This window comes from Pteropus vampyrus, unplaced genomic scaffold (genome assembly GCF_000151845.1).
Source record: "Pteropus vampyrus isolate Shadow unplaced genomic scaffold, Pvam_2.0 Scaffold86, whole genome shotgun sequence".
Lineage (NCBI taxonomy): Eukaryota > Metazoa > Chordata > Mammalia > Chiroptera > Pteropodidae > Pteropus > Pteropus vampyrus.
In genome coordinates, this window is record NW_011888867.1 from 5,232,663 (window position 1) to 5,246,047 (window position 13,385).

At 41.5% G+C, this 13,385-nt stretch overlaps 1 protein-coding gene across 1 annotated transcript in view; it reads right to left on the minus strand.

The window, feature by feature from the left end:
- The window catches only part of UBE4B (ubiquitination factor E4B), a 113,725-nt gene that overhangs the window by 18,873 nt on the left and 81,467 nt on the right, over positions 1–13,385 (minus strand). Inside the window, exons 15-19 of the mRNA XM_011363578.2 lie at positions 12,089–12,227; positions 7,021–7,120; positions 5,689–5,816; positions 4,732–4,830; positions 3,758–3,993 (exon numbers count right to left, since the gene is read on the minus strand). Coding sequence (XP_011361880.1) covers positions 3,758–3,993; positions 4,732–4,830; positions 5,689–5,816; positions 7,021–7,120; positions 12,089–12,227 — 702 coding nt within the window. The remainder of the gene's footprint in view (positions 1–3,757; positions 3,994–4,731; positions 4,831–5,688; positions 5,817–7,020; positions 7,121–12,088; positions 12,228–13,385) is intronic.

The following is a 13,385-nucleotide window of genomic DNA, read 5'->3' on the forward strand; positions in this document are numbered from 1 at the left end:
TCCCATCCAAGTACTAACCAGGCCTGACTCTGCTTAGCTTCCGAGATCAGACGGGATCAGGCTTGTTCAGGGTGGCATGGTCGTAGACTAAATTGTTCTTAATACCTCCACTGTATCCCAAACATAGCGAGGCTAAGTAACTACTGTTAACTCATGAATATACATCTCTCCCAACATTTAAAAATCTTCACTTCTAATGTTCCCTCAAAACTGCTTCAGCTCAAGTTCCAATTCCCAAGTCTTAGTTCTAAGAGGCCTCAATTGAACTAGACTGCTGCGGACCTTACTACCCCTTCCCACTGACCGCAAGTCTTGCTGCCTTCCTATTGGACTCACTAAGCTGCCCGGGCCTCAGGGCCTTCATACTTGCTGCCCCTTTCGTCTGTCACACTGTGGCTGAGATCCTCTTATGGTTCACCTTTTGTCTCATTTTCAGTGTCACTCTGAAGTCATCTCCTCAGGAGCCTACCCTGACTCTGCTTCTTAAAGCAGCACCTTCTCCCATACTCACCATCTGAAAGCACCTAACTTACTGGTTCAGTGTCTGTCTCCTAACTAGAACGTCTGACCCAGATGGCAGGGATTTTGACACCTTCATTGTAGCGCCCTAGCATCAAAGCCAGTGCTGACACACAGCAGGAGCTTCATCAGTATTTGCTGACCTAGTGACTGAATTTACTTGAGCCAATGCTGGCTTTGCCGAGTCAGATCAGCTTGGGGAAGAGAAGTCTTGGAATAAATCTTGGTTATCAGTGTTCCTCCAAGTTCTGAGTAGCTGAGTTTTGAGAGCTAGTCCTTAAGGAACTGACTGCTGTGATACAAATAAAATACTCTTATTTTGAAATCTAATTTTATTTTTGAAACAAAAATTTGATCTTAAGCATTTCTTAAGCTGGAAAACTCTCTCTGGGGCGTAAAAGACGGGCTCGTTCCTTATTCTAAACCCTCGCTCACATCTGAGAGTCAGACGTGTTCAGGAGTCAGGACTGAAGTCAGCAGGACTTAACATGCATTGCACGGGCGTGTAGGGAGTGTCTGTGATGCCCGCTGCAGGCTCTCTGGCACCTGTCCCCTGGGAACTGAAGGAGGAACAGTACAGCCGCCAGGGGCACCTGTGCTGAAATCCACCTGCTGAGGCTGCGGCCACTCGCTGGCTGTTGACCTTCAGCAGGATTCTGTACCTTTCCAGGCTTCGGTTTCCTCAGTTGTAAAATGAGATATTTATCGCACCATCTTGAGGACTGTGGTTCAGATTAAGTGAAAAGATTAGCAAGTATTCAATAAGTGGTGGCTACTATCAGCCCGGGGATCATCCATCCATGAGTACGGAGGTGGTCCAGGGCCTGAGGGCACACTGCTTGGTGGCAGAGGAAAGAGGGAGGACAATTCCCACGCACTGACTCCTGCGACCTTATCAAAAAGTGGTCCTACTTTACATACTGTTTCGTTACTTGTTTTATTTACTTTATATGACTTAACCACTTAATGCAAATAACACATCTCATGGCTCATATCGATCCACTGTATGGATAAGCTAAAATTTACTTAATTTAGCCACAATTGGTGGAAATTTAGGTTGTTTTAATATTTTCGCTACACTGAATTATAAACAATGCTGTGGTGAATATCATTATAAACATTTACATACATTTATAATTATTCTTACAGAATAGATCAGGAGAAATTAAGTTACATTGTATGAGGGTGTGCTGGTTATTTAGCTGCTGTCTCTCAGTCCCAAATTCACCCTTTACACTTGGCTTTGTGATGCTGGGGCCAAAGGTTCCCTTTGCAACTGGCCCTCTGTCAGGCTTGCCAACAGGGGGCGCTGCAGGAGAACTGGCCAGCTGGAGGAGAAGGGACCTGGATCTCTGGTCAGCTTGCTGGCCCATCAGCAATGATCCTCCCAGCCGGCAGCAGCAGCAGTTGGTTCCGGTTCCCAGCTATGTCCCATACTTGCAGGATTAGCCACCTCGAACGCCCTCAGAGATGGCCCCCATCGGAGCTGCTATATTCCAATAACCCCTGCCTCTCCTGGGGGTTCCCCCAGCCCCAGGCACAGACGATGGCTGCGTCCTGCACCTATGATCCATGCTACTCCAATGTTCCTTATTTGCCCTTTCTGTCTTCCAGTACCTACTTGACCACTTCCTTATGCTAAATTCCTTCTCAAAATTACTGGTATGGTTCCGTTTTCCTGACTGGACCTTGACCGATACATGGGCTATACACATTTGTAAGGCTTCGGGCGTGGGCTGCCAAGCTGCCTTCCAGAAGGGCTTTACCAGTCTGCACTCTCATAGTTTCGCAGTGCTGATCCGGCATAGTAGCTACAGGGAGATGAAACGGGCTTTTGCAGGTTCGTTTCCTTCTCTCCAACCACGTTAGTGCTACACGTTCTCATCTTAAAGACACATTTGATAGGTGAAAAGAGGTACCTCACTGTTATTTTAAGAAATGCAGAATTATCTTCCATTCCACTAAGCCTGATGGGTATAAAGCATCACGTAAGGTCCTGCCCTGTACACGTGCACCATCGGCACCGGACGACCCCGTGGTCCCCTGACCAGGGCAAAGAGCACAAGAGGAGAACCGGAGAGCCGAGAAGAGGCCTGAACCCTGAGGGTTCTCTGCTGTTGCCGATGCGATGGTGGTAACAGAATGCCAAAGGGCTGGTGAGCTTGCTTTAGGTTTTAGAGGACACAGGTGGGCTAAGGGAAGGAGAGAAACCCTCAGGAGATGCCACGAAGTAACAGTGACAAAAGGGAAAGGAACCCACAGAAGTGAAGAGAGAGATGACAGCACCAGCCCGAAATGAGCAGAAGCAGGGAAGGGATGGCGGGCACTGACACGGGGGCTCCTCAGACGGCTGCAGTGGCTGCGAACAGCGAGGGACTGTGCTCCGGGCGGCCAGTGTTTCCCCCAAAAGTGTGGTGGGTACAGTCTACCAAATGCCAAGATACCCGAGTGCCCAGAATGTGCTAGGTTCAGCAGAAAATAAGGAGACAGATTAAGACAAGCTTCCTTTCCTGAGAAATATATAAACCGGAGGGAAAATGCTCCGTAACTACAATCCTGTGCCTTTGGTAGAGGGCAGGTGAACAGGTCCCACAGGTAATCAGCTTTATGAAAACACATTTGCAAATAAAAAGCCAAACTAAAAATGAAAATTTGGAATGTAACTCAACCCGAAGAGGAGGAGCTCCTTGCAAAGTATCTCATGTGTTCTCAGTCTTGCTCGCCAGTGTCACTCAGCACCTAGACAGTGCCTGGCAAACAGTAGGCACTCAATAAATGTGTAAGATCTGTGAATGAGTAGACTCCCAGAGATCCTATTTCCACTGTTTGAGTGGGGTCCCCAAGAATAAGCATCTTTAACAAGCTCCTTGTTTCACCCATAGTTTTGAAACTCTGGGTATAGGACAGTTCTTACACAACTAATGCTGTTAAGTTCAAATCTAAAATGAACCAGGTATTTTCAGATAAAAACACCAACTTGTGCTGCTGATTCCAAGTGGATCTCCATGTTATCCATTTGACTTCCAATGCATCCTGCTCAGCCACCAAGGCCTACTCTGAGAACGGTCATGTAGCATTCCCACGACTCGGGGAAAAGAACCAACAGCGCATGCTCTCCTGGCAGTGGGTTAGAGCGTTTTACTTCTAGGTGGATGTCGGGATGTCAGGTAACAGGTTTAGAGAAACTTCAGCCACCGGCTTTAGAAGGCCTCGCCTACCTGTAAATCCAGGAGCCTACCTGTATAAAACTTCATCAGGGAAGGGACCAACAATTTGGTGGAGAGAGGATGGTTCTCAATCATTTCAAAAAACTTCTGGGTTCGCGGCTGAACGGCAGGGTTGGTCATAAACATGACCTCCACCAGCTTGGCCACCAGATACGGGTTTCGGATGTAGTTCTGGCTGCACAGCATCACGACGAGGAACATCACAACATCCTGAGTACAGGGCTCGTAAAGCACCTGAGGGGAGTACCTGAAGGGACGTGAGAAGAGCGAGAGAGCAAGCTGAGAATCTCAGCGTGGGTGGCTGCTCGTGTCATTAAGTGGGGACGGGGACAAAGAGGTCTAGGGGCCAGGATACTGAATTCTTTTTAAGTTGCTGAGTTTGAGGTGACCATTCACACTGTAACGAGACAGACTGAAAACCCAACGCAGCTAATGGTCGTAGTATATTAATTTACTATATTTTAAAAAATAAACCAAAGTTATGATAAAATCCACAAGGTAAGTTTTACAAAAGACCTGTACTACCAAAAAGACTTAAAAAAATTTTTTTGAGGGAGTTCTTTTAATTTTTTAAAACCTGAAATACCAGCGATAAACCCAACCTAATACTTTGTAACCTTTCTCCAATGTTACTGTTGAGAAAAATTTTGGTACGAAATATAGATGTGGGTATTTCTGGCTTTTGAATGTTCACTAAGATATTTATAAACCGCTCCTTCTGTTTCTCAGAAACAGATATTCAATCATTAGAAATTCAACTCAAGTTTTCACGGAATACATAATTATCAGCAGTGTTAATCTTCTGTTGCTGAGATATTATTGGAATTGGCTTAGTGCCAACACTGTATTTATTTTTCCAATCTCTAGGATGCAATTACACAAAATTTCAGGCATAAAATGGAGGTTTGCAATATAATTCATAATATAATGTATACATTTCATGTAAAAACACATTAGAACTCTGTAATACGTTTAAGGCACTTACTGTACAATAAAAAATAAAAATTCGGCAACATCTTCTACATAAAACTCAGGCAATGCTGCAAATACCTTGGGGACATCTGAATTTAAAGGCAGTGTTACACTGTCAAACAGAAAAAAGCACAAGTTACAAAAAGAAAACAGGGCGCTTCAAACTACAAGAAATATTACATTACCGTTACCGATAAGTATTTTTTTGGGGAAAAACCTCATTCTGTACAACTATGTAAAAAGTACGCAGGCAAAGAGACTATGAACAACAATGAACAGGGAATCATGAAGGCAGTGGATGTGCTAGGTGCGCATTCAATGTTTTTCCTTTTCTTGATTTCCTCTTAAGGTTAATATAATAAATAAAATGAGAAGGAAATAAAAGGATCATATTTGGTCATTTTATGCAACTCGAACTGTGAGACAACAAAGCTACACACGTGCTTTAAATAATATTTTCCAGTCCCGCAGAGGGCTTGGGCCACCTTACCAACACCAGTGATCCAGAGACGTCATAATAATAATAAAACAATAATAAAATAAAAATGGCTGCCTGGAGATGTCCGGGCGATGCTAAAAGGATCAACAATGTTCGTAGCTCATCTCTAAACTGGCGAGGTATTTTCCTGGGCCCAGTGCTCAAGAGAGCCTAAAATTCTGTTATCTCCAGCTTTTAGCTTCCAATTTATAGATTTCTTTTTTTATCAAAGACTTTATGGGCAATTTTCAAAAAGTACTATGTCAGAATTAAAATAAGGGATGCTGATATTCCCTTATTACCATAACTGATTATGGAAAAAAAAGTCATTAATATTATTAATTTCACAGTGTAGATAAGTACACTCTGGAAATTACAAAATGGATTCCTGGTAAAGTAAGGGTCTGGGTTTTAGCTGCGGCCTTTGACGAACAACGCGGACGGCAGAGCCTGGATGAGCAGAAGGGAGACCAAGCGGCAGAGCGCACTCACTCGGGGTAGGCGGCATCCAGGATGCGGAGCAGCAGCTGAATGAGGAGGCCATAGAAATTCAGGCACCTTCTCAGGAAGCTCTCGTCGAGTAAGCCAGCGTCGGCACAGGCCTTGCACCGTACCAGTTTCTGTGGAAGAAGGGATTAGCTGCTGGCGGCGTGCCGGTAGCGTGATGGGCAGAGACCCAGCCAGGAGAAGGGAAGTCGGGTTCTAGGGCTCCGAGACCTTCATCCCTGACCAGCTTAGGATGCTGTTCTACAGAAAGGGGATGCCACGTAGACCCCTGGGCACGCGCCCAGCACATAAGTGAGTGCTCAAAAAAGGTAGGTAATTACGGTCACATCTGAATAACTGGGCTGGGGAGGGGGTTGACGAGGAGGCAATTTGGGTGCCAGGGATGGTTAGTGGGAAGAAACCACACAAATCCACATCTGAAAATTCCAGGTCACTACTTATGAGCCGCCCTTGGGCAAAATGCTATCACGCCCACCCCAGAGGATCGCTGTGAGAATTAAAACACGCGCACACACTGACACATAAACTTAAACGGGTTAGAGAGTCTGTGAAACATTATCTGCAGTGTGTTTAGGGGCCTACAGACCCCAGATCGGGGCCCCTGGTTCATTCTGCATCTTGAAGAGGTCTAGTGTATTAGCAAACAGAACTGAAACCTCAGGTGGTGCCAGAAATCTAAGTCAGGTGAAAGTTCCACATATCATCCTAACAATCAACAGAAAGCAAAGCCAGCTGACACCCAGCTTTCTAATGTGAAGATAAACATAAGAAAAATGCATAAATTTGCTATCTGTGCTTCCCTGGTAGAAACTGGGCCAGCATTTTTTTAGCCATGCCTCATAAGCAGATATCTTCCCGTCTAAAGTTAGGTTCTGTGTTGATGGATCCTTTTCAATTGAAAATGAAGAATGAGGTGCAGAGGAAAGAGATCTTCCTACCACCACAAATCCGCTTTGGGAAGGCGTGGCTGGATATACTGGAGTGTGTTTTGGGGTGCAGAGTTGGGGGAGTAGCAGATGGGGAGAATCTTCCACAACAAAGTAGGGGAAGGGAGGCGATGATAAACTGAGCATGACAAAACCCATGAAGAATTCATCATGTGAATGGCATAGAAGATGCATATTTTATCCTGAGACTTAAATATTATGTATAGGCACATGCAAAGGATCAATAACTTTTTAAATGTATCATTTTATCCTGGGAGAAAAAAATAATGAAGAAAAAATAAGGACGTGAAACTGCTCACTCAAGGTGCAAATTCGGGTGGGAAATTACGGCCATGAGGCTGCTCTGATTATCCCAACTAGCGATGCAAACCTTCAGCTGAGTCTTGCAGCGCTTGAGCATTTCGCGGTGTCTAGTTGCCAGCGGGGAGTCTTTCCACTGGCTTTCATTATTTTTCAAATCTTCCACGGTCCTGAAATCAAAGAATAACAGTCAAATGAAAGAAAATACACAGATCCATCATCCATCTTATTTATTCATCTTGACCATTTCATTGATTCCCAGACATGTATTCCCACCCCATTTTAGCATTTCTAAAATCTGAGCATGTCTTACAACCATGGTTTAACTGTTATGGTTTTTCTTTCCTATTGGTCCCAAAATGATGTCTTAAAATTGATGGCACTTTAGATTTGATGAACTACAGTAAGCTCTTTTGGAAGGAAATACATTGTACTCTTGTTTTTCTGGGAGGGAGAAAAAGAAGTCTCATGACAATTCAAGGTTACTATGCCGACTCGATTACCCAAAACGAAGGCCACTTTACTAACGGCATTTCCTTCTCTTCTTCGACAATCTTTCCCTTTGTTTGGAGGGTTCTTCTCCGAGATTTCCTTCCTTCGGGTGTCTGCCAGGTAGTCTTCTCTGATCACGTAACATGCTGCATGTTTTTAAAGACTGGCTCACTTACAACAATTTCGACCCCCTTCTATCAAGACATTGTGTAGAAAACGAGAAGGTGATCATTTTTTAAGAAACTACGTTTCCCAGACTCCCTTGCTGCCAGTATTTCTGCGCATGACCTAGTCCACCAAGAGGCGAACCCTCACTGAAGGCAGAGGTGAATACTGTGAACTGGCAGCCACATGGTTCTTCTGGAAGCACAGTGGTAAAGGGCTTTTGCCTGAAGTGGTGGCAATGGCTCTATTGCCAGGCTGAACTCTGACGCAGCTTCCGAAGCCGGGTTCAGAGGAGAACCTTTTTCCAGCCAATCCAATGATGCAATAAAATGAACAGTAACCTTTAATAATACTCTTTCTGTTTATCCCAGATAAACTGGATTCTTTTGTCTGTAACTGGAACATAACTGTGGCAGACAGAATAATGTCCCCCCACCAAGATGTCACACCCTAATCCCCAGAACCTATGAATATGTTTGTTACCGTACATGGCAACAGGGACTTTACAGATGGGATTAAGTGTATGAACCTCAAGATGGGGAGATTATCCTGGATTGCCTGGGTGGGCCCAATGTCATCACTGGGTCCTGATAGGAGGGAACCAGGGTATAAGAAGATGTGACAACTGAAGCAGAGGTTGGAGAGAGAGCTGGAGATGCTATGCTGTTGGTTTTGAAAATGGAGGAAGGGGGTGATGACCCAGGAATGTAGGTGGCGGTCTCTAGAAGCCAGAAATGGCAAGGAAAGAGAGTCTTCCCTTGAGTCTGGAAGGAGGATCTGACCTTCTGGCCTCCCTCTTCTAAAAACTGGATCCACCCAGATAATCCAGGAAAATCTCCCCATCTCGAGATCGTCACAGCTGCAAACTCTCTTTTACTACATAAGGTCACATATTCACAGGTCCTGGGGACTAGGACATGAACATCTTTGAGACACTGTTATTCTACCTACCACATATGTAGTGACAGAATGTGGGAGTATGTGTGGGAATGGATTCTCAGATGCTTGATCAGCAAGGGAGGAACATTCTAACACGCTTCTATGCAGGGCTCGAGTCACTGACATGATTACACCTACCAGAGATTCTGCAATCAACACTGTCCTGAGTAGCTGGGAGGGGTTCTAACTGCGCACCAAGCCATCTGAAACTTGGAACTGACAGCGACCTATGCCAAATGAAGTTGAGTTGTCAGGAATTCCTTGACATAATTAATTCAGAGGAAGGAGTCCGAAACGTAAGAAGCTGGGAATATTAACCTAGATTTACCATACAGGACTAGTGCAGATAACCACCCTCCTAAACACACACGGCTCGACTACGTCCTAGAGGGTACTTCTTGTAGCGCCACACTGAAAAATGCACACGTAAGGGGAACACCAACAATTCTGAAAAGCACAACAGTGACCGCCCATTGTAGGCTGAGATTGATGGTGGCAGACGGTGCCACAGAAATGCAGTCTCCTAAGCCAGTGGTAGTGATGAGATCCAGGATGGCAGCCACTCCAGGATGAAGAAACAGACAAACCCAGTCGCAGTCTGAAATTTTTATAAGCCTCTCTCAATAACTGACATTATAAGCTGATAAAATCAGCAGCTATAAGGAAAATTCCAACAAAAAATGAACAAACTTGACTTAACTGACACTGCAATAAACACAGAAAGCGCATTCTTTTGGCCTATGTGGAATATTTTCTAATAGAAATGCTAGTCCATAAGGCAAATCTCAAGAAGGTTCAATGGACACAAATCAGCCTATGTCTTCTGATCACGTGAAATTTGGCTAAAAATCAGTAACAAAAGGTAAATGGACAAATTCCCCAAGAATCTGGAATTTAAACAACGTCTTTATATAACCCATAGGTCAAACAGTAATAAAAATTAGAAAATACCTTGAACTGAACAATAAAATATGGCATACCGAAAGGTGCTCAACATCACTAACGATCAGGGAAATGCAAATCGAAACCACCTCGCACCTGTTCAAATGGCTATTATCAAAAAGACAAGAAATAACAAGTACTGGTGAAGATGTGGAGAAAAGGGACCCTTGTGCCTTGTTGCTGGAAATGTGGAGTGGTACAGTCACTATGGAAACAGTATGGAGGTGCCTCAAAAATTCAAAATTAGAACTATCATATGATTTAGCAATTCCACTTCTGGGTATTTATCTGAAGAAAACAAAGCTCTAATTTGAAAAGTTAAATGCACCCATGTGTTCACTGCAGCATTATTTACAACAGCAAAGACATGGAAACAACCTAAGGGTCCACCAACAGCTATAACAATAAATAAATATGACACACACATAGGAATATTATTCAGTCATAAAAAAATGAAATCTTGTCATCTGCAACAACATGGATGGACCATGAGGGCACTATGCTAAGTGAAATAAGTCAGACACAGAAAGACGAATACCATATAATCTCATTAGACGTAGAATCTTAAAAATACAAAAAACAAAAAACAAAAACTGAGCTCACAGATACAGAGAACAGATTGGTGACTGCCAGAGGCAGAGGGTGGGGGTTGAAGGGTGGGTGAAAAGGGTGAAGGTACAAATTTCCAGTTACAAAATAAATAAGTCATGGGGATGTAATAGACAGCATGGTGACTATAGTTAATAACACTGCACTGCATATTTAAAAGTTGCTAAGAGTAGATCTGAAAAGTTCTCATCATAAGAAAAAAGAAATTGTATCTATGTATAGTGACAGATGTTAACTAGACTTATTATGGTGATCATTTTTCAATATATACAAATACCTAATCGTTACGTTGTACACCTGAAATTAATATAATGTTATATGTCAATTATATCTCAATTTTTAAAAATGACGTACCAAAAATGAAGGGTGCAGCTAAAGCCATGCCGAGAGGGAAACTAAACAGCCTTAAGTGCATATGTAAGAATGGGCTGAAAATGAATGATTTAAGTATCAATCTTAACAGGCAATAGAAACATCAACAAAAAGCAAATTAAATTAAAAAAAAGTAGGAGGAATAATAAAGATCCTACAGACATTAAAATGATTCAGACAGTATTATGAACAACTTAATGCCAAAAAATTTTGAAACTTTAGATGTCATTGGAAAACTGACATAAGGTGAAATAGAAAATCCAAAGTCCTATATCTGTTAATTGAATATGTAATTACATACATAATTAAAAACCTTCCCACATAGAAAACTCTAAGCGCATCGACAAATATTCATTGACGAATATTTCCAAACATTTAAGGAATAAATAAATATAATTTTTACACAATAAACTTATCCAAAAATATAAAAAGAAGAAAGACTCCCCAACTCATTCTGTACGGCAAGCATAATGTTGATATCAAAATCCGAGAAGGACTTAACAAAAAATGAAAATTATAGGTCAGTCTTTCTTCTGAACATAGACTCAAAAATCCTCAACAGAATATTAGCAAATTGAATACTCAATGAGATATAAAAGCAATAATATAAAAGTCGAGTTTATACCAAGAATGGAAGACTGGTTTGATATCAATCACGTTAAAAGAATAAAGATGAAAAAAAAATCATTTCCTTGATAGAAATGAAAAAAGCATTTAATAAAATTCAACTCCAGATAAGAATAAAAAACTTTTAGAAAACTAGAAATGAAAGGGAATTTCCTTAATCTGATAAGAGGATATATAAAAACAAAACAAACAAACAAACAAAAAACTTTCCTCCATTAACTGGAATAAAAGAGAAATTTCAAGAAGGTTATTTCTATTCAAGATTGTAGTAAAAATTATAGCCAGAGTACTAAGGCAAGAAAAAAAAAGTATGAGAAAAAGAAAATTGTCATCATATACAAACATGATTATGTGTAGAAAGAAAATCTTGAGGAATCCACACAGTAACATTTAGAATTAATAAGTGATTTTAGCAAGGCAGATATAGCCAAAAAGTTACAGACACAGATAGGATACGCTTTCCATCCCAGCCAGACTACACCAGTCCTGGAACAAAAGGTGCAAGTGGCCATCCTAGTATTAGTCCAGCGACCTGTTCAAAAAATGTTTGCTTCCTGTCTCTGTGACTTTTGTTTGTGTGGAGGTGCTTAACTAATGAAAAACAACAATGGCACTAGTGAATTAGAAGTTGAGGCTACTCTGGCCATTTTGGACTCCTTATGCAACAGGACAACATGCAAAAAACACTGAATTACATGTTGGCAGGAGAAAATGGTCTTGTTTATCAGGGGAAACCAGAGTTACCCTTGCACAGTCCAGGGTATGTCTGGAACCGTGCCCAGTAGAAAAAGTTAATGAAAATCTGTAGCAGCCACGTACCGAGGGCTGAAAACTCTAAGGAACCAAGCCTGGGTCATGTAACCGTGCAGATGTCTGGTCAGCTGAGGGACACGGATGTGGCCGTGGAGGCAGATGGTGCTCTGCAGCATATGCACCCACCTGCCATTCAAATCTACCAGTCACAGCCTCAGGACACGGCACCACGCACGTACCGATTGAGCTCCCGGATGGCCCGGAGTCTGCGGATATAGCGTCGGCAGCTGGGCAGAATCGAGAGGTGGTGGGCGTGCAGGGTGAGAAAGAAGCATTCCGTAGGGAATTTCGGCTCAGAAAAGGGAGGCTGATCTCCGTCTAGAAAAAACAACATAACCCCCTGAATAAAATCGATTACAGAACAAAATCAGAGAAAAAAGCACAACCCAGAAGACAAAATTACACCTGAATTTTCAAGAAGTTTAGGGACACTTTCAAAAAATTACAGACTTAAGTACTGTTGTAAGAAAAACAGAATTCTTGTGATTTCCATTTAACGACCAAGTATTCTCCCCCATCTGATTAAATATTTACACAGATGTACACCAATGATCTTTTCTGACGTATCTTCTTGATGTATTTTATATGACCATCTCCATTATTTAATACAGGTCACAAACATCATTTTAAATCTCAAAATGGTATTAGATTATGTCAATAAGCTACAGATTCCAGTCATTTCCCTACTGGTGGGCATATTTGTTGTTCCTAATTTTTTTCTATTAAAAACAGTGCTAGGAGGATCTCTGTACAAAAAATTACTCCCTCAGTCCCCCAGCTTTGCGTATATTCTGGCAAGTGGAATTACTGAGAATGATGGTATTACAATTATTGTTATGAATCCCCAGAATTCACTTCAGGTAGACCAAATAAATTGATTTAATGCCATCTATTTCTATACAAACTTACATTCCATTTTATTGCTTTGTTTTCAGATAACCATAAATTATCTGATAAGACAAAATGTAAGTTTGTATAGTATAGTTTATATACTATAATGGTAACTTGAGCTTCTTCAATTTGTATATGTATTTTTTCCTACAAGTATATTTTATTTCCTATGATATATACTGCTTACATTTGTCCCAAACAAAAGAAAAATTGTCTTCTGGCAGAACAGTTTGGCCTTACATATTTACAACAGTTCTATATTTTGAATGGTATGATTTTATCAATTATGTGACACATTTCCCCCCATTCTTTTATTTTACATATTTATTTTTTCTTGTTGTATAAAGAGTGTGTTTATATATTAGGACATATACACATTGTCTCTGATGATAAGTTTCATTTCTTAATTTATAAATTTCTCCTGTTTGGCTTTTAGAAAAATGTTTAACCCTTTGATTCTTCTGAATTTATTAGTCTATGAGGTATTATTCCAGGATTATACCAGTAGCGACTCATTTAAATGACATTAATCAAATACTGACTTTACTGTTAATAGGTACTTAGTTCTTATGACGGTTTAAATAT